The sequence below is a fragment of the Fusarium odoratissimum genome, assembly GCF_000260195.1.
Source record: "Fusarium odoratissimum NRRL 54006 unplaced genomic scaffold supercont1.16, whole genome shotgun sequence".
Lineage (NCBI taxonomy): Eukaryota > Fungi > Ascomycota > Sordariomycetes > Hypocreales > Nectriaceae > Fusarium > Fusarium odoratissimum.
In genome coordinates, this window is record NW_022158702.1 from 288,755 (window position 1) to 313,456 (window position 24,702).

General features: G+C 45.5%; 8 protein-coding genes across 12 annotated transcripts; 5 read left to right on the forward strand and 3 right to left on the reverse strand.

Annotated features, from left to right (window-relative positions):
• The first annotated feature begins 444 nt into the window (after positions 1 to 444).
• On the forward strand, positions 445 to 3,381 carry FOIG_09674 (uncharacterized protein). Of its 3 annotated transcripts, none has more exons than XM_031209952.1 (6): positions 445 to 870; positions 932 to 1,338; positions 1,390 to 1,670; positions 1,741 to 1,943; positions 2,043 to 2,386; positions 2,448 to 3,381. In XM_031209952.1, the coding sequence occupies exons 1-6, from the start codon at positions 637 to 639 to the stop codon at positions 3,205 to 3,207; spliced, it is 2,229 nt and encodes a 742-aa protein (XP_031060203.1). In that variant the 5' UTR covers positions 445 to 636; the 3' UTR covers positions 3,208 to 3,381. The 3 variants fall into 3 exon arrangements, with proteins under 3 accessions (XP_031060203.1, XP_031060205.1, XP_031060204.1); XM_031209954.1 differs by having other exon boundaries at positions 934 to 1,338; XM_031209953.1 differs by lacking the exon at positions 445 to 870 and having other exon boundaries at positions 871 to 1,338.
• Positions 3,382 to 3,843: 462 nt separating this feature from the next.
• FOIG_09675 (uncharacterized protein) lies at positions 3,844 to 6,000 on the forward strand. Of its 2 annotated transcripts, XM_031209955.1 has the most exons (4): positions 3,844 to 4,117; positions 4,166 to 4,433; positions 4,477 to 4,567; positions 4,626 to 6,000. In XM_031209955.1, exons 1-4 carry the CDS (start codon positions 3,942 to 3,944, stop codon positions 4,865 to 4,867), a joined length of 777 nt encoding a protein of 258 aa, XP_031060206.1. In that variant the 5' UTR covers positions 3,844 to 3,941; the 3' UTR covers positions 4,868 to 6,000. The 2 variants fall into 2 exon arrangements, with proteins under 2 accessions (XP_031060206.1, XP_031060207.1); XM_031209956.1 differs by having other exon boundaries at positions 3,888 to 4,117; positions 4,477 to 4,969.
• On the reverse strand, positions 4,686 to 6,066 carry FOIG_09676 (uncharacterized protein). The gene has a single exon (XM_031209957.1). The coding sequence runs from the start codon at positions 5,760 to 5,762 to the stop codon at positions 5,088 to 5,090; it is 675 nt and encodes a 224-aa protein (XP_031060208.1). The 5' UTR covers positions 5,763 to 6,066; the 3' UTR covers positions 4,686 to 5,087.
• A 3,055-nt stretch (positions 6,067 to 9,121) lies between these two features.
• On the forward strand, positions 9,122 to 9,755 carry FOIG_09677 (uncharacterized protein). The gene is made up of 3 exons (XM_031209958.1): positions 9,122 to 9,274; positions 9,335 to 9,472; positions 9,521 to 9,755. Exons 1-3 carry the CDS (start codon positions 9,140 to 9,142, stop codon positions 9,752 to 9,754), a joined length of 507 nt encoding a protein of 168 aa, XP_031060209.1. The 5' UTR covers positions 9,122 to 9,139; the 3' UTR covers position 9,755.
• A 312-nt stretch (positions 9,756 to 10,067) lies between these two features.
• On the reverse strand, positions 10,068 to 13,611 carry FOIG_09678 (uncharacterized protein; the record flags this gene model as incomplete). Its single annotated transcript, XM_031209959.1, has 4 exons — positions 10,068 to 11,368; positions 11,427 to 11,714; positions 11,766 to 13,499; positions 13,600 to 13,611. The coding sequence occupies 4 exons, from the start codon at positions 13,609 to 13,611 to the stop codon at positions 10,274 to 10,276; spliced, it is 3,129 nt and encodes a 1,042-aa protein (XP_031060210.1). The 3' UTR covers positions 10,068 to 10,273.
• Positions 13,612 to 15,664: 2,053 nt separating this feature from the next.
• Positions 15,665 to 18,624, forward strand: FOIG_09679 (uncharacterized protein). The gene has a single exon (XM_031209960.1). It carries the CDS (start codon positions 15,786 to 15,788, stop codon positions 18,324 to 18,326), a length of 2,541 nt encoding a protein of 846 aa, XP_031060211.1. The 5' UTR covers positions 15,665 to 15,785; the 3' UTR covers positions 18,327 to 18,624.
• Positions 18,625 to 19,964: 1,340 nt separating this feature from the next.
• On the forward strand, positions 19,965 to 20,642 carry FOIG_09680 (uncharacterized protein). Its single transcript, XM_031209961.1, has 2 exons — positions 19,965 to 20,197; positions 20,249 to 20,642. Exons 1-2 carry the CDS (start codon positions 20,183 to 20,185, stop codon positions 20,462 to 20,464), a joined length of 231 nt encoding a protein of 76 aa, XP_031060212.1. The 5' UTR covers positions 19,965 to 20,182; the 3' UTR covers positions 20,465 to 20,642.
• Positions 20,643 to 22,330: 1,688 nt separating this feature from the next.
• On the reverse strand, positions 22,331 to 24,452 carry FOIG_09681 (uncharacterized protein). Of its 2 annotated transcripts, XM_031209963.1 has the most exons (4): positions 24,004 to 24,445; positions 23,821 to 23,895; positions 22,751 to 23,747; positions 22,331 to 22,690 (listed from the first exon to the last, which is right to left on the reverse strand). In XM_031209963.1, the coding sequence occupies exons 1-4, from the start codon at positions 24,394 to 24,396 to the stop codon at positions 22,521 to 22,523; spliced, it is 1,635 nt and encodes a 544-aa protein (XP_031060214.1). In that variant the 5' UTR covers positions 24,397 to 24,445; the 3' UTR covers positions 22,331 to 22,520. The 2 variants fall into 2 exon arrangements, with proteins under 2 accessions (XP_031060214.1, XP_031060213.1); XM_031209962.1 differs by having other exon boundaries at positions 23,821 to 24,452.
• Positions 24,453 to 24,702: the final 250 nt, after the last annotated feature.

Genomic DNA, 24,702 nt, shown 5'->3' on the forward strand with positions numbered 1-24,702 from the left:
CTATATAATATAAAAGTAATATCAAAAGCTGAATATATGTTCCTTTTAGATATAGCCTTGGGGTTTTTATTTGCCCTAAAACCTTTCGCTGTAATTAAATTAAGGAGTTAGTTACTCTATAATATTATAAAGTTTTTGATCTAACTGAAAATGGCATCGATCGTTTTTATAACTGCCATCGCCACTAGTAAAATTAGATGCGGCATAAAGAAATACAGTTCACGTTACATCAAGTTCCCTCGACGCGTGTCTCCGTCCCCGCCCCCTCCATTCTTGTTTACTTTACAACATCAGATCATGACAACTAAACACAATCTCATGTAAGTGGCGCCCGTAGATAATCACGCCACTGAATAACTGGTTTTTAGCACACTTTTTTTATATAAGGTAAGTAAATTACTAATAGCAATCATATGATTGTGTTTGCGCCATGTGTCATGCTGACTTCATGTGCTTGCCGTATGCCTCTCCCATCTCTAATCTTGCATAAGAGTCTCGCTCAACAACGTACTAAGTAAAGTTTATTATGCATCCCAACTAAACCCCCCAAATCACTCAGTAAACAGCCTTGCACGGAAGTTCTAGTGATTGCGACGAGCACGTTTCGCCAAGTCATCGTGGACAGGCAATTTGATAATGTCGCAGCAAGATCAACCACTTCAACGGGAAGAGCCCACCCGTCAAAACGATGAATCTCCCTCCGAGCTTGACGCTGGACAGTCGGGTCGACCGAAGAGCCTTCGCCCTTTCATTCTTTCCATCATGGCCTTCAAGCATGGTCGAAAGTTCTCTAAGACTACTTCGGCACATCTTGAACGGCGATTAAGTAGTGCTGCCGAGACGGAAGGCCAGTTCGGCCCGGCTCTCACGGTAAGCTACCTATAGTTGTTGGGTTATATATTCTCTGTCCTAATGTCGACCTATGCGCCAGAGGCTATACCTTGGCATATCGGCTGTTTTCTCGAACGATCAAACTGCACTTATTGCTCTAGCCATCAACGATGGTATCTACCTTATCGACTTCTCCGTCAAGCATCTTGACCTCAGCGACAACCAAGGATTCGGTCGCGATGCCATTGCAGACTATGTACTGAAGGAAGTTAAGGATTATCAGCATGAGAAATTTGCCAAGTTCATCGGGGCCGGTCTCCCAGCCACGCTTGCGCGTGTAAGTAAAACACTATGCTCTCGCTTGTGGCTAGATCTAGATGTCGTTCCAATTGTAGTACTTAATGAGAGAGAGGATGAGGATGAAGACGGTATGAAGAGAGAGAAGGACTTCTGGGATCTGAAACGTGTTGACGAACAGGCTGACTCAATGGTTCGAAAATGCGTCATGTGAGTAGACAACCACAAACATGGTCAACTTAATCACTAACCTTACCTAAGGTACTTCGGGCCTTCGCAGGCTCCTCTGCTTCAAGTTGGCTTCCGCGGTTTGGTCCAGACTGATGTTGGATTTCGTGCATATTTAACGACTATTCAGAACTACAAGGACACATGTGGCGCCTCCACCTGGGAGACTATGATGACCTATGCAGAGAAGCTACGTCGCGATAAGACTCGTATCGCATTTTTCAGCTCTACTCCACAAGGTGGCGGCGTAGCTCTCATGCGTCATGCGCTAGTACGATTTGCACGTCGAATAGAAGTCGACCTATCTTGGTACGGTAAGCATTGCTTGAAAGCGAGGGATATGATTAATACATGTCTTGTCACTGTTATTGATGAATAAGATAGTTCCCAAACCGCTCCCTACTGCCCTCAGAATTACCAAGAATATCCACAACATCCTCCAGGGAGTAAGTCCTACCAGCCAACGCATCACTGCGGAGGAAAAGAAGGCCGTCATCCACTGGATTACCGAAAATGCATATCGATACTGGCTTTCAGAATCCGGCCCACTACGCCCAGCGGAGGAAGGCGGTGCTCATATCATAATTGTAAGTTTCTCTCATCTCACGCTTGAGTATTCAAGTTGTTCCTCATCAAATCTCTGCAATCAATTTGTTAGTATAGCTCTCGTTGACTTGACACAACAGATTGATGACCCGCAAATGCCGGGTTTAATTCCTCTCATCAAAAGGTTTACTCCGGATCGGCCAGTTGTATATCGCTCTCACATCCAAATCAGGAGTGACCTAATTGCCAAAGAGAGCTCGGCCCAGGCTGATGTTTGGAAATTCCTGTGGAGCAACATACAACTGGCGGATATGTATATCAGCCACCCAATTCCTGCATTTGTTCCTCATTCAGTCCCCAGAGCAAAGGTAGCTTATATGCCAGCTACTACGGATTGGCTTGATGGTTTAAATAAGCCTTTAAGAGATTGGGATGTTGGATACTATGGAAACATGTACAATGCCAGCTGCCACGCACAAAAGATGTAAGCCCACACAAAGGCTTTCCTACCGTAATGAGAAACAAGGCTGCTAATCCTAACAAAGGACCGAGCTGCACTGGCCGGCTCGCAAATACATCATTCAAATTGCCCGGTTCGACCCCTCAAAAGGTATTCCAACGGCGATAGATTCATACGCCGAATTTCGCCGCCAATGCAAAGTGGCCGGTATTGAGGATACTCCGCAGCTTGTCCTTTGCGGTAACCAGTCTGTTGATGATCCTGACGCAAGTATTGTCTACGACCAGACACTAGATCAGATAATGTCGTTATGCCCAGAGCTTATGAAAGATATCAGTGTGATGTGTCTGGTACCAAATGATCAGTTACTCAACACACTGATTTCCAAAGCCCATGTTGTCCTTCAACTCTCAACTAGTGAGGGATTTGAGGTAAAGGTTTCAGAAGCATTGCATGCTGGACGGCCAGTCGTTGCGACAAAGACTGGTGGTCTTCCCCTTCAAATCAAGGATTCCGTTAACGGATTTCTTGTTGAGCCCGGAGATTGGATGGCTGTTGCTTCCCACCTCATGGATCTGTTCACCAATAATGCTCTGTATGAGAGGATGAGTTATGCTGCAAGAACGGGCGTGTCTGACGAAGTTGGCACAGTCAGTAATGCGTTGTGTTGGTTCTACCTAGCTTCCAAGTGGAGAGATATTGGTACCGGAGAATCCGGCAAGGCCGTTCTACAACCAAATGAGAGATGGGTTTATGATATGGCGAGAGACGAGGCAAATTGCCCATACTCCGCTGCCGAGGAACAACTACCACGTTGTCCCATCGAGGATAAGAAGATCAACTGAGAAGGATCCAGCTAACTTAGCTAGAACTCTGTAATCAACTACAGAAACTTTGGAGATGTCTTGAATTTGAACACGGTGGATCCTATGAAAGCTCCTAGGAGAATACTCCAAACAACTGAAGCTGCCATACTTAGGATAGGTCCAATATAATTCAACATCTTATCGCAGGTCCGATACGCGTTGTAGCATTTCTAGTATATTATTACTTGCTGGAGTATATATTACAGCTTAATGATCCATCTGCAATTTCAAAAGACTTCTTTATTAGGAGTATAGAAGACTATGATATGGCCATGGGTACCTTCTGGCCTGCCAGTGCTACTAAGTAAATTACGGCAAGTAATAAAATGCCATATACATAAAAGAAGTCTTTATTATGATCATGGATGGCAGATGGCGGATAAAGCTTAATTAATTGGCTGAGATTAGTAATTTATGTCATGCCATCATCATATGATACGTACGGCACTGAGGCAAACAAACTTTCATCATGCACTAAGCACAAAGTTTTTCAGCAAGAAGCCACTGGGCCTAACAGACTGTTATGCAGGTATCATGCCATAATTGGTCAGAGTCGAATAATATGTCTTGCAATGTCTTGAGGATTACCGCGAGAGGTGCGAGTAGAAACCTTAGTCATATGCCTCTTGATTGACGTTCACGTGTCTCTGAACGCTGATGGTCTTTATATCGGCTCCGAGCTTCATATTCCCGAATCTAGTCTGACTTGACCCATGCAGATTCATTTTTTTCTCATATATAACACACTAAATCAAACCATGCAAAGCACTGAGACTGACCGACATCGGCTTGAGAGGTATACGACACAGAGTGGCCTAACTCGTGATGCCATCATCGGTCTTGCAGATGGACTGACGGTACCCTTCGCATTGACAGCTGGATTATCCTCGTCGGTTCATTCTCATTCTGATTACTTTCAACGCTGATCAATGAGTAGAATTGGATCGAGCAAGCTTGTCATTCTTGGTGGGATGGCCGAACTGTTTGCTGGGTCCATCAGTATGGGACTGGGGGCTTATCTAGCCACAATCACTGATGCCCATCACTTTGAAGTAGAGGAAGCACGCGAGCAGCGCCAAGTCACTCAAACTCCACACCTAGAAGGCGAACTGCTGGTGAATCTCTTCCAAAGATATGGTATTACCTACTGGGAAATATCACCCATCATCGAAAATTTCCGGAGAAACCCACAGTCTTGGGTCAAAGTGAGTTTGCTGCCCGTCGCCAGAACAAGCTAATATCATGTAGTTTATGATGGACTTCGAACTCAAACTTGAACGCCCCCGCTGGTCTCGACCCTGGGTTTCTGCTCTCACAATGGGGCTATCTTACTTTATAGGTTTGTATATCTCAACAGGGTAAGCCTTTCTTTTATCTTTATGTAAACAAGTACATAGGGGGACTTATTCCCATGGTCCCTAACTTTACTACGAATCATATCAACACTGCGCTGTTTGCTTCAATCGGAGTCACATGTGTTATGTTGTGTATATTTGGTTATGGGAAAGCTATCATTACTGGGCTTAGCCGTCGCTCTGCCGTTTATGGGTCACTAGAAATGCTTCTTGTAGGGGCTATTGCTGCGGGCGCTAGCTATGGTATTGTAAAACTTGTAAATACTAATCTGGACTACACATAACAAGTTCTTAGGGGCCTAAAGGCCGTTGTAAACAGGGCAATCTTAAAGAATTACTCAAAAACTGAAGAAATTGTGTATTTTCAAGGCATCAGGGAGATAAAGGACCGAATTATGTTATAGACATCCAAATAAGCCTCCTAAGAAAGTCAAAATGATAATACAAGACGAAATCAGTTAAGGTTCAAGCACGCCTCCATACTCGATGGTCTCGCGGTTTGATTCAATCGATATGGATGCGACGAGATTCGTGCTTCTTGACCTTGGGGACAATGATAGTCAGAATCCCGTCTTCAAAGCTGGCACTGACACCATCCTGATCTACATGAGATGGGAAGGTGAAGGTGCGGGAGAACTCGCCGATGCTGCGCTCAGCAAGCCAGTATTTGGTCTTTTCGTCGTGTTTGTCGTCCTTATGTGGCTGTTGAGGCTGGGATTTGCTCGGCTCGGCTCCTTCGCCTTTAAGAGCTCCATGCGCAGATGGGCCTTCGACAAACCCCGCAGGAGGGTTTCCCGAGGTGTAGTTCCGCTCGGACTTTCCACGGATGACCATTGTTTGTGGCTCAGTAAACTCGAGGTGTACCTCCTTTTTTTTCATACCAGCAAGCTCCCCATGGAGCTCGTAAGCCCGAGGCGTCTCGCAGATATCAAACTTGGGCTGCCAGTGGATCATTCCAGCGTGATGGGTATTCTGATCTCTTCGGGAGTACGTGTCGTAATCTTCGAGAAGTCGGAAGATTGGGTTAAAGGGAGAGTCAGAATTGTAAAGGCTGCGAGGGAAAAGAGCCATTGTGCGTGCTTTGCTGGCAATGGAAGATGGAAAGACGTGTTTGTTAATAAGTAAACCGCCTATTGATTTGCGTGCTTGTTGAGAAACTAGTGATCTGCAGGAATACATAGGAAGTCGATTGTAGGCTCGTTATTCTGGAGGTCAGCTGCTTAGGGTATATATAGTAATAAAGAAGGCAGATTATTTATATCTGGCTGGCATGATTCTGTGTGTCATTACAGGAAGGATTTCCTCATTGTCAATCTGCTGTAAACTCAGCATGATTCGGCATGATCTGATGCAATGACTGACGTGAAGAGTGCCCTCTGACTGCAGGGCCAGTAATACCCATGCGGGAGCAGTAGTGCTGTGTTAATGATCTGACTTCGTGATAGAGTTTTTGGAATTGTGACAATGACGTGTTTCATCATCGACATTACAAGTGATGATCTGATCCAAGACGACTCGATTGCAACCTAGAGATAGTGCCTTCTGACTCCGGCCTTACCCCGCAATTCCCATCACGCCATTACAGGCCTCTGACCACTGGGTGTAAACCTTCTCTGATGGCTAGAAGTGAGTCGTGCTAATTGAGATTATGTATAAGGCATTAGGCAATGACACTTGGTAAACTAGACATAAAACCAACAGCTAGGTAAAAGGATAATAGTCTAATCCACTGCTATTTTAATGTCACTGCATTAATGAGCATAAATTTGAAGATATTAATATATATAATATGAATAAAATATAATCTTATAAATATTATATTAATTACTTTATAAGTTGTATTATTATTATTAGGAATTATATAAATTATAGAACTTAATAATATATTATTTATTAATATTATCTTTATGTTATATTTTATAGAATTATTAATAATTAATATATTTAATATTATTTAAACTTTACTTAATATTAAGTTAATAAAATATAAAAACTTATAATTAAAAGATTAGTATTAAATTACCAAAAGATAATATTAATAATTCTATTATAATCATTCATATATGATTCCCAATACGTATTATGGCTATATTTTATACTTTACCAAGCTTATTAAAAAGCAAATTATATCTTTCCTCGACCTAGTAGTTTGCGGCCGATTTAGTGTCTACTATTCCAGAAATACTTCAACTCAGCGTTTTTACTAAGAAATGTAGCGGGTGCCAGATACCTGTTCCTGTAACATGGATTTTACACGCGACCAGACTTTGATCAGTGCGACAGTGAGACCTGAACTCAGTATTGTTTTGCCTGCAGCTTGACTTGAAAGCCATGGCCATGTTCCTTGATTAGAGTGCACGGCTAGATAGGTTATATAAAGCGAATCCTATCTTTGCAACTCTTATAGTTCATCCGTGAGCAGCACCATGGAGACTCGGCCCCGGGAACCATTCTATTTAGTAGGGATTACTCTATGTTTCGGGACATGTCTTGCCTTCAACGTAGCCTCCCTTGCACCGCCCTGCCCTGGATCATAGGCTCATGGAAGTGTCTTCTGGCATTCATCTTGATGCCCTTGGGCCATGCGTGAGAGTCGAGTTGGTAAGGAGTGTCTAGGGATGAAAACAGACTCTGTGGAGAAAGTCTGAAACTACATTTACCTATATAGATAGACTTTTACTGTAGTTATAGGCGATAAGCTTGGGGTTCCCAAATGCGACAAGGCACCTGGCTGGCGAGATCGATGACACACTGACCATTGGTTTAGGGCTGTACTTATCATCTGTTGGTGAGGAAGGTTGGTCTAATTCAGCAGATAGGCAACTGTTACTAATCAGGCTTAGAACTAGTAGCTAGTAGACTATTCAAGAGGCTGGTCAAGAGGACCCTAATCTGCAGTCCAAGCCTCTACATTCCAGTGAACACGTCCAAGACTGTCGTCAATAAGAGCCCAGCATTGCAGAGGATTGAGAGCCTTGGTTCTCTCACTTCCCCATCACGCATATTTGGGTATCACACCGGATCCAGGAATGCCAGTAGAAAGACTGCCTGTCCGATTCCAAGGTTGCTGGGACTAGGGTCAGACACCATTTCCCATGGAAAGTTTGATGGAGCAGGTTTCTTGTTAGTGTGCAAAAACAGTTCACGCCATCAACACCGAGTAGCTTGAGACTCGGTACGGGTTACTATCACCGAGGCTTTGAATTGTAGCAACGGAGGACTGTAGAAACTCCCATTTGGAGAACCATAGATTTAGTAAGACGGTGAGTTCGCGTAAGAGCAGAGTTGGCAATCATTTGGAGACATGGTGGCACCCTCGTTTGACCAATGAACCCGAATTGTTTCTGTCATGTCCAGAGACCGCCAGTTCCATCGGGCTGGCGTGCGAAGGTGGCAAACATTAACAAGCTGACAACGAAGGAATGACGGCTGGTGAAGAAGTTGGATGAGCTGTTGGAGAGATCTGGTAACATCTCCACACGGCAGGTATTTTTCCAGTTGTACGATTAGTCGTCACCTGGCGTAGGTGAAGAAGAAACGATAGAAGGGAGGTCATCACCCGCAGATTGCCATGGAGGTTTCTTCTCAGGCAGACAAAATGCACGGGCAGAGTGTCTGCTAACAAGTGCGGATCTCTCTTGATCAGCCTCTCGGGAGTAATTTATCTAGTATCTGCCGGCTTTCACTGCGAGTAGTGTTTGAAGAAGTAATAACGGCATTTGAAATTGTTGAATTAGCAAATGGTGTCAAGCTTTGTGGCGCCGTCAATAGAGCCTAACTAACATAAACTCGTTGAAGGCGGTTAGTTGCATCGGTTTTGGCGGATGCGTAACCTGAACCAAAATGTAATTTCGGAACTCGGCTCCCCATGCGACAGTCCTTTGGACTCCATCTACTGCCATCTTCAGCACCGCAAGAGCATCCTTTGGAAAGTACCCCTTAGACAAGCATTAAATAAACACCGCTATAGATGTTGTTTGAGCGAGGGCAGTGAGAAAACGAAAATGACCATATGGTTGACGAGAGTCCGAGTATACAAATACAATTGAGCTAGACAGAAATGTGGTATTCCGACTTCCCGAAGTTGAAATGCGTCAAATTCACGACTGCCCGACTAGTCCGGTATGGTGAGCTGAAGCAGCCCCGGGGGTAATGGTAAGAGAGCTGGGTAATAATTTATACTTCGAGCCTCAATTCCGGCAGTTAATCTGAAATGCATATATGGCTCAGTTGCTTGAAAAGCGGTGTGTTGAACGATGCACTTTATTATTTATGCTTTTCAGCACGGAGGGCACGGTCAACGTCATTCGGCAGTTACAAAGTTTACACATATCCCTGTAGTTCAGAACTTTATCCCATAAGTGCATAATATTTCCTCCGTATAATATAGTTTTAATTTCTAATAGACTAAACCTTTCTTTACCGCTACATGAGAAATTGCACCAACCTTGTCTCCCTTTGGAAAAGGACAGTATATATACCAAGTATCTTCCAACGTATTTGCTCTCTACCCATAGGCTCTTCCTCCACACTACATCAAGTCTATTAACGTCAGCATGAAGCTCCTAACTCTCATTTCTGCATTCGCAACTGCGACTCTGGTGTCCGCAGACCAAAGGGCTCAACTTAGTGCCCCTGATGGTTCCCTCCATCATCTGAGTGCCCGGGACGGCACATGCCCCAGACCCATGGTAAGCTAGATTCCAGTGGCAGTTCAGCTCCTGCAGACTCAATATTCTGATACTCGCCAGTGCAAAACACCCGCTTCTCAAGGGCCAAATGACCCTCCCGCCTGCGGCGACTCATACACAGCGTGCAAGTTTGACCAGTTCCCTTGCGATGAGCACTTTAGTCCCAAGGTGACTGACACTCACCATTGCTACTGCATTGTATGTACTGCCCTCTTCAATCACTACCTGTATCTGACCACTTTGTAGTTGGCCAACAAGAAGGCAATGGATGCGTATTGCCAGGAACGGGGATTCAAGAGTGGTACCAACCCTTGGAAGTACTACTACGCGGTTGAGTGCCACGGCGCTGTCAGTAACCAGGTTTGTAACAAGGATTGTCATGACCAGGGCCGCGGCAATGGCAGAATCGACAAAGCTCATCCGAATGGGGCGTGTGCATGCGACAAGCCTAACCCACCTTACGATACATGCAAGGCTTGAGGGATAAGCTGTAAATAGCTTGATCCAGCCAGGTATTGTCTTGGGACCGGCGAAGAAGGTTTCGTCCATAGATTCGATTCGTTGCTCAATTTACAAAACCTTTTTTGGTGCATTCATCAAGGTTGCAACGTGATGGGACTTTGACCCCAATGCCCGATAAAAGCGGTTAACCTGAGAGGTACAAGTATTTTTATCCCCCCCCTCTGCCGTAGGTGACCGAAGCGGTTTGGAAACCCGACTCGTCCTATCTTACAAAGCGGCCGTTACCTTCGCAGTCCTTGCGAGTCATGACGCCTTGAACTGGGCTTTCGACTTGTACATCAAGCGTACGAGCTTTCTTCATTATTGACAGTAAATTATCATTGGTAACGAAACTAGTTGAAGCCAAGAAGTATTGAAAACCTGACCTCTGCACCGATTACATAAATGTCCTTCCTAAACTAAACCATTGCCATCCTTTCTCTACCACCGCCATTGAACCTTATACTGTACACCATCATTTGTATCCCACGACCACCTTTAGTGCAGGATTGCCCACTCAGCGACTGTAGCGCCTGTACCATTCCCAGCTTTGAGATCAACTTTGTCCAGAGCCTGGTTCCCCGCGATCAGCAACGTGGCGTATCGAGATAAGGGAACAGTCTCTGGAAGAGTGACATTGGTAGTGTTTCCTGTAGGCATGACGACTGCATCTAGGTTATCGGTCTTCGCGTTGTATGCATCCGAGAGTTTGACCTTCTTTATGGACACAACGACATCATATCCCGAGTCGTGGCTCGATGTCCCATATACCTTTGTCGGATCATCAATGGTTTTGTTGTGGAACAGAACTGTGACGTTGATAGGTGGGGCATCAGCCCAATCGAAGTAGAAGCCCTTGACCTTAGATCCAACGTCCTTTTTCGCAAGAGAAACAGTCAGTGAGCTGACGTCAGCGGCCTTTGAGGGCTGCCACTTTGTCGAAGTAGCTCCGTCTACAGCAGCAATGGGAAACTGCCCTGGCTCATAAGAGTTGGAAGATTTTACCGGTCGGCACTGAGCTAGATTGCCGTGCACTGTGTTAACACTGCCTATCTGTCTGTTCTTGATAACGACAGGATCATCGAATGTCAAATGATGAAGTGCAGAGTCTCCCATTTTCCCAGCATAAACCGCAATACCTTTATTAGCGTACCGAGAATCCGCAACATCGAGAGGTTTAGTCGTCGGGTGTCGAGAAATAGTAGTATGCGTGTAATTCGACCAAGCAGAGATAGGCCAACCACGCCAGTAGAACGTTCGATACTTCAGATACCCAATCTGAGGCGGCAAATTCGGGTTGACGTGGAGACCTTGGTCAGGAATAAGCCGTAGGCCAAGGTATCCAAAGATAGTCACTTGGTTAGCGCCTCCGTGGCCAGTGAGGAAGGGATATGCGGGATGCGTGCCGCCGTTGACGGTTGCGTTATCTACCAACTGTTCGGAAAGCTGGTAGAAGGGAGGTCGTGTATAAGGTTTGTAGGAGTATTGTGCGTAGGTGTATGCTGAGCAGCCGGATGGTGAGAGCTCGTCCGCTACAATGGAGTAGATTGCCCAGGTCATTGCTGGCCCATCGGGAGACTGCTTGTTCGCGTACTTTCAACACCATTTAAGTCAGAATTTCCATATGCGATGATAATGTTGGTGAACTTACATAGTCGAGATCGTCGAGTCCATTCTGGTCAGTGTAGTTATCGTTGTAACCCAGAGGAAAGCTCATGAGCACCACGTCAGCCTGCTTGACGATGGCGCTGCCATTCATAGTCGTGAACTCCAAAGTTATGCCGTTCTCTCTGATGAAAAGCACATCAGAGGCTATTTCGTCCTGCGTCTTATTCTCTGTCATTCCAAACTGTCTGCGGATCTGGTTGGCTTGGATCAAGGTCTCCGAGGCAAGTGCCATGGTGAAACCGCCGGCGTCGATATGGTTGGCATACTCATCCTATACATAGATCAGCATTCGAAACGAAGGTAAACAGCCGATGAAACTCACGGGGTCAGTCATATTTGTGATAGTCCACGACGATCCATTGGGTTTCAGCAAATCCGCAAAAAGATTCGCCACCGAGTCATAAATCGGCAGCAGTGTCTCCTTGAAGAAGTCGGTATCACCGCTCGTAACCCACTGATTCACCAAAGATATCCCAATATCCCCATTCAAATGGTACTCGTAGTCCCAGCAAGGACCAGTAGCAGTGCAATTCCCAAACCGTCCACTCGTCCACGGATACACAGCCGCTGATTCCGAGAACTTGGTCTTGTTTTGAGAGCCCGCAAAAGAAGTGGCGATGTTTTTCTTGGCCTGGTCGTACTTGGCCACGCGGTAGTTCGTTATTCGCTGAGCAGCTTCTGGGTGTGATGTTGTGAGACCGGGTTGCATGAAAAGGTCAGCGTCCCAGAAGATGAGGCCGGCGTAGGAGTCGGAGGTGAGGCCGCCGACTGAGATACTGTCGATGTTGACGGGGGCTCCTGATACTGCCTTTTGTGCATTCTTGCCGACTGTGTTTTGCAGGAGGTAGTAGGTGTTTGTGACGGTAATGATGGCAGAGTCTATGATGTACTCATCGTCAGGGAGCGTGTCGTTCTCGGGAAAGGCGTAGCTGTCCACGGAATCACTCGGCATGACGCTCTCCCATTCCCTGAGATGTGATAAAAGAGACTTTTCATACCCTTCCTCCAATGCTCTATGTGAAGCCTCCTTCGCAGTCTTTTCTGGATCTTCAAAGGCGTCGGAGGAAGCGGCTCCTACGTATTTGGTGATATGAACAGGAACACCAGCTGAGAACTTGACAGGGATGGCTTGTGCAATAGATGATTCGTTGGTGTGCACATACGGCTTTCCATGGACCAACTTGCGGCGAGACAGGTCGAGGGACTTTGATCCGTTGACTTGTGCGTATATGTAGGCGGTCACATTGGCGATTCCAACGGGTCGGACAGCTGAGAATATGCCGCCATCTTCATCCTGGCCTGACTTGACAAAGTCTGAACGCACTGCCGAGTATCCATCAATGACGTTGACAACTTTCGCTTTGGAGTCGGTGGATGGGACAATCGTCAGATCCACAATGGCCTGGTTGACGTGGAGTTTATGCGCAAACAAGCGGTACTTGATCTGATAAGACCCTTTCCCCTTGGGCTCCCACGTATACGACCACTCCAAAACTCCAGCCTTGAAATCATAGGTAGACGTAAAGTTATGAACAGTCCGGTTATCCACTGTCGCGTCAAGATACACATCATCTCCCAAGTCAATGATAAGTCCACCCCAGTGGGGAACACCACTGATGACACTCTCATAACCATACTGCAAAAGCCATGGAAAGTTGGTCCCGTTTGTCTTTGGCTGTGCATCATAGAAGCCAGCGATGGTTGCAAAGGTCTGTCGTCTTGAGAAGAGCGGCCAGCCGTTGATGACACCGCCTTCTTCATCGGCATCGATCTCAAAGAAGGGGCCGACGGCGGCAACGTTGATGCCGAGGTAGCCGTTTGCTACTGACCCGCGAGATTGATAGTGGCCTTGGTCGAGGTTGGTTGTGGTGAGGAGCCAATTGTCGTTATCCCATGTCACGCCAGGGAATGAGGTCTTGTAGATGTTGTTGCTGGCTTTGCGTGAGTCGCTGGACGTGCCATGACGTTGATAGCATTTTTTAATGCGGTCATGGTCGTGAGTACTGGTTGCCAGCGTTATTGAAGAGAGAAGCGTCAAAATGACATAATTAAGATGCTACATCAGAAGAATTAGTATTCGAGTGATGCAAAGGGATAAAGAGGAGTTATCGCAAGAAGCATGAATTTGATGAGTTTAAGAGTTTGTCTTGACGTACCAAGGAAAGCATGGTGTCGGTTACCCCATTTGGTGATATACACTCAGCAACCAGCAGATTTTACGGTAGAGGCAAGGTATGATATGTAAACAATCTGGCAAGGAAGTCTCAAAGACCCGAAACAAGAGTTCGACGTTGTATTTGACATCTCGATGAAAATAAACAAGAAATCAAAGATCGGTAATCAGACCATGCCAAAATCCTGGTAACCCCGCAAGTTAGCTCTGAAGTCGTCAAAATTCTAACGGTTTTTGTTCAAGGCTTGCAATTCGGCCCAGCTTGGCGATCATCATTTCCTGAAGTAGACAAATTATGTCATTATTCAGTGATCGATTGATGATCCGGAGTAAGCGGCATTCATCAATGCGGGGATTGATGATGTTGCTGCGGGGGAACATTCTGTTGCATAGACGCCGAGGCCAATCCGGGACACCCAGACGCTAATTCCTCTATTCTTTTCGATGCATAGCAAAATATATAGATTATATGTAATGGCATCATATCAACAAAATATCTCCGCCACTTCTCCGTCTAGTAAGATACTCTCTGCATCTGCTCCTTTACGCCCTATTCTGCTAATACTAAATACAGCTTCCTAAAAGTACAGCTTCGTAAAGATACTGATCGGAATGCTTCAGGACACCACTATCATATGTGCTGCATTGAAGTTTGAGGCGCAAAAACGCCTATAGCCAATGTAACCGGTGCAGCAGCACCATTCACTGCCGAGTGGAAGTCTAGGTCTAAGTGAAGCTACTAGACAACAAGCGATGAATATCCAATAGCCCCTTAACGAAGAAGATACTATGGACTGGTACGACGAGAATTCAGGCGGAAATAATACCTTCTGACATCCTTGGAAGGAAAGAACAATCTGCATTACATAATCCATCCGGCTTAATTAACGCGTTGATATGGAGGTCGGTCTCAAATTTGCCCAAGATGACTTACGCCACAATTACTAAGCCCTGTCAGGTACAGAGGTATACAAGAGAAAAGAAAGTCTATAGAAGCACTACCCTGTAATCACCTTATAATTATTAGGTATTTAGGGAGAATCTCTAAGTATTTTACTGACTGCAACTGCTATACCTTGATTCTGATCAGCGACTATTATCTCGCTAGATGTATGTCTGGTATCTTATCGAAAGTGAGTCGATCAGCCATGGCCTTCTTTGGCAAAGACTTTTGAGACCGATCTCCGTAAACGTTTGTGCCTTGGCAGCGTCTTGCCGAGGATAATATGGGTCTTTGCGGATGGAGAAGAAAATTTCAGGCACGAGCTGAATGATAATCCTGGTCTGCCGCACCAGCCTTGGACCCTTGGTCTGCTGCGCAGGGCGCGGAAGCCGAGAAGAAAACGGAAGGTGCCGAAATTTTATTTAGTGCACTGCCGCAAGCCATAGCAGCCACAAATGTCCATATGCAACCCAGGGTCTAGAATCTATCTGGAACAGGTTCACCCGTCTTACCCGTTAGCCTGTCCATTAAAGCACACGATATTTCGCTCGACTCAGCATAGCCCTACAAATTACAATCCTGCTGGTGGAGCACAATCCTCCAGGCGTCATGGGATGTTTCGAAGCCCCTTTCCAGAAAGACATGCATTTGTTATGCACCCTTTTTGCTGCAACCTGTTGATGAAACGACTTCATTACATAAGAGGAATGAAGGTTCCAGGAACGTCAACTAGTCGGATGCCGGCAAAGACTGCGCACATGCAAACTCAATCTCTGTGAAGTGTCATGACCAAACACGGCAGCAAGGTGCCGTTTGCTAAGGGCTCCATCTCATCAAGTCAGGGGAATCTGCCACTTAGCCGGACCCAGACCCCTAGACCCCACATGTTGGCATTGAGTCTAGCCCAGTCTGGACTAGAGCTGAAAATCCAATACGAGCGATTATACGACGCGACAAACCAAAATGCATCGCGAGCGCATATTGCGGCGCGGTCTAAGTAAGCGCTATTAATGGTCCAGATTACTTCTTCCTGCTCGCGTGCTCAACAGTAATTACTGCCCAAACCATGTTCGGTCAGTTAATGGAGCTAGGTGTTATGGGGTGATATTAATCAAAGGGGAGTCACGTCTGCGCATTGTAAATTGTTTATTTAATAAAAAGAGTCTTGGCTCCCTATTTCCATTTTCCCTTCCTTTGCTCGCTTTTTCGTCAGCACGTCATTCAAGATGGCCCCCTTCAGGAGGATATGTTTGTTATATGCCTCAAAACTAGCTAACCAACGCCTTGCTTTCACTCTTACCACATTGGCAGTATGTGCTGCTAAAGGAGTGCATCTTCATAACCACAGAGCTTCAGTGACGCCCAAACGCATGCTTCTCTTCTTTTTCTCCTTCTTTACTCAAGATATCCTCCTACTCCTTCTAATCAGACTTCTCCTAAGTCATTGGGTGCCTAGTGCTGGCAAGCTACGGAGAACCGTCAATATACTTGCATTCTCCTTGATGACCTACAACACTATCATTTGCACTGTCTCAGTTTCCTTTTATCTAGTCTCAGGATCTGAAATCCACTGGCGCAATATCGGTTTCATGGCCGACCCAACTGCTCAAGCAATTATTCTATCGGGCCTGACAGCTTTCATCGGTGTCTTCTGTGTCTGCGCTTGCTTAAGCGCACTGCTTCAGGTCGCTTGCTACTCTCTCTTTGGATGGGGTGGAGATCTTGTCAACTGGCCAATTACTTTCATCTGTCGCCGATTGGGCCATCGATTTGGTTACGATCCGTTATCGCAACGAGATGACCTGTCATGGCTCGACATCGAGAGCACCTCACATCAAGACAAGGAATTTAAGGGAAAGTTCAACTCGCCTTCGACCTCACTGTTGAGTTCACCACGAAGCTCCAGAGGTGGTTCACCAGTACGAAGATCTAAACTTGGTCGTTTTCTACGCATACTTCCTTACCCGATTGTTACTCTTCTGTTAACGGCACTTTTTATCCTTACTTTTATTCGACCCAAGGATCCTTCTCTGATCTTTCTTTCTTGGACTACTGGACTTTTACCTTTCATCGACTTTGCCTCGTCGCCATTCCTCGACAATATTCCATCGGTTTTCGGAAAGGGAGTACAGCGAAGCTGGGACGAACGTACCGCACTGGTACAGCCTACCCGTTTCAACTGGCTTCCAATGGACATACCAGCCCTGGAAGGTTTTAAAGATTGGTATCTTCAGGAACCACACTATAGCGCCAAGTCTGACCCTATGAGGGTCTCAAATCTAGACGAGCCCCTACGAGATTCTCTCCGGGGGAAGTTACAGGAACTCAACATTCGACATATAGTTATGTTCTTCCTGGAAAGTACCCGAAATGATGTCTTTCCTATCAAAAAGAATGGTCTAATCTGGAATCGATTTGCTGATACCTTTCCACATGGACTGCCACAAGACATTCAGGAGAAGCTTGCCAACTTAACACCAACAGCAAATTTCATTACAGGCGACTACTCAGACGGTTTTGAGCATGCCAATAGACCTAAACGAGGGGGAATTCACTTCACCAACGCACATACCTCAGGAACATACACCCTTAAAAGCCTAACAGGTACAATCTGTGGTATAGCGCCTCTAGCTGCAGACTTCAATCTGGATTACAGCCATCATATCTACCAGCCCTGTTTGCCGCATATTTTCAACGCACTAAATAAAGCAGAGGAGAAACAAGCCGGTATAAAGGAAACCAGTCAGAAGGACAAGTGGAAGTCCTACTTTTTCCAAGCAGCTAAACTCGACTATGATAGCCATGGTGCTTTAATGTCTGCAATGGGATTCCCAGATGAGGGCATAATTGGCCAGGAATATCTTCGCAGCGCCAACGCAAAGCATGGAGCAGTCACGTTGGAAAACATTAACGACTTCGCCTTTGAAGAGGATCCACTGGAAGACTACATTACCGATGTCTTCAAAAACGCCACCACAGAAAACAATCGCGTATTTCTAAGCCATATTACATCTACCAGCCACCATCGGTTTCACCTGCCCAAGACAGAAAAGTATACACCTATGGCCAACGGTGGTCACCTTGAGATGATGTCAAGATATATCAACACAATTGGCTATGAAGACAGATGGATTCGCAAGGTCCTTGATATCTTGGATAAGCAAGGAGTTACCAATGAGACACTGGTCATCTTTCAGGGCGACCACGGTGTATCTCTTCCAGAAAATGATATTGCTTCGCCATACTATAACCCCAATATTGGTGTTGAGCATGTGCCGTTAGTCCTCTCCCATCCCCAACTGCCAGCCTTCGATGTGGACGAGGCGGTGCATGCAACTCAAATTCTCCCCACAATCCTGGATATCCTCCTCGAAACAGGCTCACTGAGCAAGACAAGCCGCCGGGCAGCTGAGGACCTAATCCGCAATTACGAAGGACAATCGCTCATCCGTCCCTTGGCTACCGGCGAGGGGCAATGGCAGTTCACTATCACCAATCCTGGACGTGCCATGCTTAGTATCCGTGACGGCCGGTATCCAGAGCGCCATCTTGTTGTGCCAATAATAGAAAACGTGGCTTGGAAGTTGGCAGACCTGACAAAAGACCCACACGAGCACAGCCCTGTGCAAGCATTAGATTTTAAATCGTTCTTACAGGCTATAGAACAGAGGTATGGAAGAGAGGTTGCAGAGTGGGCAGAAGAAGGTGCATTTATGACGAGATGGTTCGTTAAGGAAAACAGCAAGCGTTGGCGTTTTGATCTTTAATAATTAGGCATGATACTGGCCAGAAGGAATAGATAAAAAATACACAGGAGGAAGTCTGTGCCATGGTAGACCATCTTTTGCCGAAGCAGCAAGTGACACGATACATGATGCAGGTCTTTCCAAGGTCGAGCGTTTGCACCAAATACGTATGGCCTGCTGACTACGCCATGTGACCTGCGACACCCAGCGACGTATTAAATGCTTCTGGTGGTGGATCCTGGTACATGAATGCCCAAGTGTAATCAATCCACCTGCAGGCCATTTCACCAGTAGCTCCAGCCACTGAGGTATCTTCAGAGGATTTCGGAAGCCAGGCACTGCAGGAGGTCTTAGCCAATACACTTATTAAGACATCCCACCAGATAGTTTCTAAGGCCTAGTCCAAGGCCAGGAAAGCCAGAGAAACTTATCATAAGGACCGAGAGACAACAGATCCCCAAATCATTATTAAGCTGCTAGCAAGTATACTTAGGGGTGTCAAAAAGCTGGCAGGGTTAAAGATATCCGCAAGAACACTCATAAAGAAATCAGGTATAGTATCAACAAGCTTCCAGAGAGGATCTCTGTCTAGCTACTTATCCGTATCGGTCTACAGGCTTATTATAACAAGACCGCAAAGGGTCTGCATCCAGGGCCGTGTTTACTCCCTATGGGGTGTAAGTCAGTAATTGCGGCGACATCTTGCTGTGCGTGGGCAGAGCGCCATTCAAGTAGCAGACAAGAATCTGTCACTAGAGGCGTAGGAAAATGCAGCTCGATGTATTAACAAATATTTTATCGGTGCTAAGTTAACCTATCTAGGACCAATACTAAAAGAATTACGTAAGTAGTTTACAGTAACTGATTATTTCTAACAAGCTGAGCTATGCTATTAAGGGTGTAATTGGAAACAGTTTACGCCGTGTAGATATCTGATACGTAGAAACGCAACAAGAATTATATGAAAAATAAAGAAAGGTTTAGGGGATAAACATAGAACCGTTACAGTCCGATATCATGGCATGACTTGGTAGCCGTTAAAAGTCAAAAGTAATGACGACGTAAATATTCAAGTTATATATATCGAGAATGAGCGAGCACTCTCCCAATAGCCAAACCAGCTTTCATTATACCTAAAGTCTACCTAAGAACATTTTTTTAACGCTATACTCTTTTAAAACTCTAGCTAAGAATATTTAGGTACCTAAATTATCTTAGAAAGGCTACAGACTGGTTGATTAAGTATCATAGAGCAAGCTAGGCTTTATGGAAGATGGAGACACCGGCTATGCGGCAAGCAAAAAAGGCACGAAGGATCGCAATGGTTCGGTTTTCCAGGGAGTGGAGAAAGAAAGGATTCTATGTGTCCCATATGGGCGGACATCTCCCGTAGAGGCTCTCCAGTGAAATGCGAGTGGCTCTATTCGCTAGTGGCAATCGAGGGTGGGCTTGATTGTTTTTATCTAATCAATCAGGTAATCAGTGACGCTATACCCACAGTCGGACGGGTGTATCCGGAAAATCAAGCGCTACGCCGTAGGCTAACTCTCGATCTGCCCAATAACATTATTTGCTGCCGCGCTAAAGGTGGGATGTAAGACAGGCTGCGGCGAGTTGCGAGCTCGGCGATTTAAGCGGATTCTTGGAGAAGTCCATCTTCGAGTCGCCGATGACCCGATGACCCGAGGATCGCCAAGTTGAGCACTTTTCCTCACAGATCTGCAAGCATCGTATGTCGTGGCCTAACCCCCCGACTCGAAGGATTGAACGGATGGGCGATGTCGGGCATATCCCACGTATAAATAGTCAAGACCTATCCCGTTTATTATCAATCAGTTCTACACACAAATCTTAAGAATCAGGTTCACAAGCTCAACATGTACTCTCTCACCGTAGGTATCACACTCTACATCGAAATCTTCGAACATTGACATGTGAAACAGAAGCTCTTCGTCGCCGTCATAGCCTTATCCACCTTCGCCTCCACCAACCCCGTCGCTGACAAGGGCGACACTCAGAACCTTGAGGCCCGCGGCGGCTGCCTTGGCTACGCCAACTACAATGCTTGCCTTGCTGGTCGACACCGCGCATGCCCTATTGGTGCTGGCCAAGCCACTTGCTTTGCCACTGCCTCCAAGGTCTGCCAGCAGAACTGCTAAGGGACGCACAACCCAGACAAAGCTGGAAAGAGAATGTTAGATAGTGGGCATTGAGTCAGTAGTAGCATGATTTGTTAAAACACTTCCAGTGCAGCCTTATAAGTAAAAGGGGCAGTGATACAATAGCCTATTTATCTAGTACTAAAAATTACCAAATCCAAGATATTTATCTAACGTGGGCTTTTGGCCATTCTAGATATCGTATTAATTCTGGGAGATTATTTAGATGCTGTTCGATACCAGCAAGGAGTTATTTACTCCAGCCATGGAGAAACCAGAAGCTACGATCTGCTATGCCTAAAATAGGCGCGAAGTAAGTGAGGATCAACAAAGCGTGCGACCTCAGCTGTTTTATATCAGACATAAACGTATCTGAGAGATTGAGTGTCCATTTAACCACATTCCCCAGTTCCACGTTAATACCCGCCATCGCAACATGCACAGCTGTTGCCCGTAAGTAATCAACGGCTTCTTCGACTTCCTCAAGATGGATCAAATCCACCTGATTGCGTAGGTAGTCCCTTAGACGGTCAATTACTTCGAACGCATCGTTTAGTGGCGGTGAGTTCTGGGTGAAGGTGTCCTAAGCATGGATTAACACTTATGCTCTATACATACATGGGTATCGAGAGGAAGACAGACGGGAATTTAAGAGGATCGACATCCCCAGTAAGCCACGATGTCCTGAAAAGTGGGTAGAGATCCGACTTGAGGGCTCGGTCAAAGTCTATTTCCATTCCCAGAGCTGGTTTCTTATCACTCTAGGCTAAGTTAGTACTAAGCTTGGGCTAAGCTTGGGCTGAGGTATCTGCGCAGGCCTATTTTTAGGATTATATATCTGGTCAGCGCTCCCTATAAGGGACTAAATCTAGGCCGCCTACCTGCTTCAGGCCTATTATATTACTTATTTAAAGCTAAGTATACATATCTAGGCTTAAATATACTTATATCAATAGATAAAGACTAGCTATAAGAATTATTATTAATATTAATTTAATTACAAGGGTGGTTATAGACTTATTAAATATATTTATTTACTTAGGTATTACAGCTAATAAGTATCAAGATGGTGGGCCTGGCCTCTTTAACAGAGCGAAAGTTATAATAGTAGCATCGTCGATGAAACCAGCGTTGCGGAAGTCAGCGCCCTTATTTATGGTTGAGTATTCTAAGAAAACGTAACAGTGGTCGTCTGGATCTGTCGGGAAGGTAAAGCTTGAGTTAAAGAAGTTCAGATAGTGTAGGCAGATCTCCGCAAGATCGGCCTATACTTGACAGGTAGTGATAGAGTGGTGCTATTGTAGCTCTGATAAAATAGGAATAGGTAATGCAGAATCTGCAAAGGGGAACTTATAAGATATTTAATAAAGAAAATAAATACTACCATTATATATAAATAATTTGTACTGAGATCTAAGATATATCTTAAAGTCTTTATTATCCTCTAAGTTAAGGTTATAAATAGATTATAATATATACTAAATATTAATAGCTATAATTATTTCTAATAGAGTTAATAACTAATATACTACTAAGGTATGTATAACTACTATCTAGCTATATTATAGTAAGTTATTATATTAATTATAAATTTAAAAGGTTTAAGTTTAGTATTATATCTATGAATAGCAGGTAAACGTATAATAAAGTAAATATATAATTTTATTTATTATAGAATATTTTCCTTTTTCCTTTTAGGTAAGAGGCTTATAGTAGTTAATAATTGATAGGACAAGTAAATATCTTTTTCTAAGCCCTTGAGCCACAACTCTATGCCTCCTATATGACTCTATAGCTATTAAAACACTAGTCTTACTATTGAGTTTTTGACTTTTCCTAAGGTCTTAATTCTCTGAACGGCATAAGGAGACACTCGCGATACCGCGCTAAAGAGGTATACTAAACACAGGAACCAATGGGAATTTGCTAGAGTGTATTTTCAGCTCGGCCTTGAAATGCGACATTCTCTAAACGAGAACAGCGCAAATTCATTTTCAATAGTTGTCAGACATGCAGATTTGAAGTCGAAGTAAACATGCCTCATCGAGCTTCCACATCAGCGCTCAAGCCCAGACGTGGTCTTACTTGCGCTGACGAGCTCAATTAAGCGGTCACCCTCTGACGTAGATTCTTTGGAATCCTGAAATTCTGAAATGGCAGTTTCGCGGCGCGACACGACATATTCGTCCTTGTCGATGCGCGCCTGGACCCCGTCTTCCACTCCGCCTATTTAGGGCAAGTCAGCACATACACACGCGAACGAAGTTATGGGCGAGAAAAACTCACAGTAGTAAAGGAATTTAAAGACTACTGGAAACCAAACTGCCACTGCAGTGAGCTGTCCAAACGACCAGGGCAGTCCGCCTTGAGGCGTGTATAGAATGTGCAATTTTTGGTGAAGCACGAATAAGTCAGTAAGACCCAAAGTCGTTGCCACGACGGATAAGACTACCATCAGAGCAACCAAGATCTCAAAGACGAAGAAGCTATCGAGGCTTTGCGCCAGGCGACTGGCGCCCGGCTTGGTGCGTGCCCACCATGAGCCCGTGCCTCTGGAATAGTACACTACCGAATCACTGCCAAGAGTGACTAGATATCTTAGTATCCAGTATACCGCAAGTAGGGCAATTAGCACATGGCCTAAAATGAAACTTTGCTTGGTGTAACCAAGACCCGTCGTTATCCCATAGTTCATGCAGTATGACATGGCACCGGGATTGTCGCCGCATGCTGGTACTGATGACAAGTCTTTAAGATGCGCTTCGAACTTAGAAGCTCCCTGCGCCTTTTGAAGAATCCATTTGAGCAGTATCAAACACCAGTTGAGAAAAACGAAGATGAGTGTATACATGGATGCGTTGCCTGACGCATCAAGACTGAGTTGTAGCAAGAAGAGGGGGCTCATGCCGATGATCATCACTCCAAGAGCGATCTCATTGTTAAGGACGTAGGAAGATATGGAAACAATGCTGGCCAAGCCCAGGTAGCCGTGGAAGGCAATAATTGCGGCAACGGAGATGGTTGCCGTGAACAAAGCCTGCGCTTCTTGAAGGTCGACTAAGGTCGATATTGTCGCACTGGGAAACTGGCTGCGAATTCGGATGAGCCACTTCGTTAGCCCATGAGCTTTTTGGCTCCTAGCGTCAGAAGCCGAGGAGCTACCTTTGCTCCATATTACTCCCATGCGCCCCCAGACGTTCGTTCTTGTCCATCTACACGTCAAGCCAAAAGAAAGTGCAAAAAATAAGACGAGAAAGTGCTGGATGATGTACGCTATAAGTACCTATCCATCCATGTATTGTTAGAGCATTTGTCGGAAACTGCGATTGTGGTGTAGGAAATGTCAAGTTACTCACTCCTTGTCCCACCAAGTCAGAGTCGATGCCAGGATCTGCATTTCTACAGTAGCTTGTTGAAAGAACGGTGCCAAACTTTTCAACCGTGAACTGGTTAATAAGGTCGCATTGATAGTCGACAAGACCTGGCGTACATGACCCGTATTTGGAATCAGAACAGGATTGCCACAAGCATTTACGGACCTTTCCAAAGGGGTATCGAAAGTCGCGTAACGATCCAAAATGGAACTTGTCCTTCATTTCACTCTCACTCTCACGGTTAACCGTGTCGTTAGTTGGCTCTGGAACTACCTTCATAGCCACAGTCGAGAGAGTCATGCAGTTCCATAGGTTCTGTGGGGACTTGAACATATACTCAGCGCTGCTGCATGTTTTGGTGCAGTTCAGCTGTTCTGAGTCTCCGTTGTCGCATCCATCGTTAATCAGCGTTGCGGTGTGATTGGAGTCTGCAAGTGTTTCGGACACGCGTTTGAAGTAGGCTTCCTCCCACATCTGCCATTCTGGTGGGATGCTGGTACCGAGCAGCTCTTTTTCGGTCGTGATACTGCCGATGATTCTGAAACGCCATTCGACCATGCTGTCTTGAGAGACGAAAGGCACGCTTTGCTATACAGATCAGGGTAAGAATGAAGTTTCCTGAGGGGAAACGGTTGTCGATATGTCAAGACTATTTGTACCTCGACCCTGTTTCGTCTATCTCAGCAGCTAGAGACCAGAATCCTACGAGTCTCGCTTATCCTAGGATGAGCAGATAAGTGACCAGCCAACCAGGAAGCGAGCTCCAGGTGATAACAGGGGGGCCTAAGGCTTGGGCTTACTGGGACTGCCTAAGCCCCCAGCTGTATCCCTGTCCTCCTTGGTGGCTGAAGCTGCCGCTAGCGG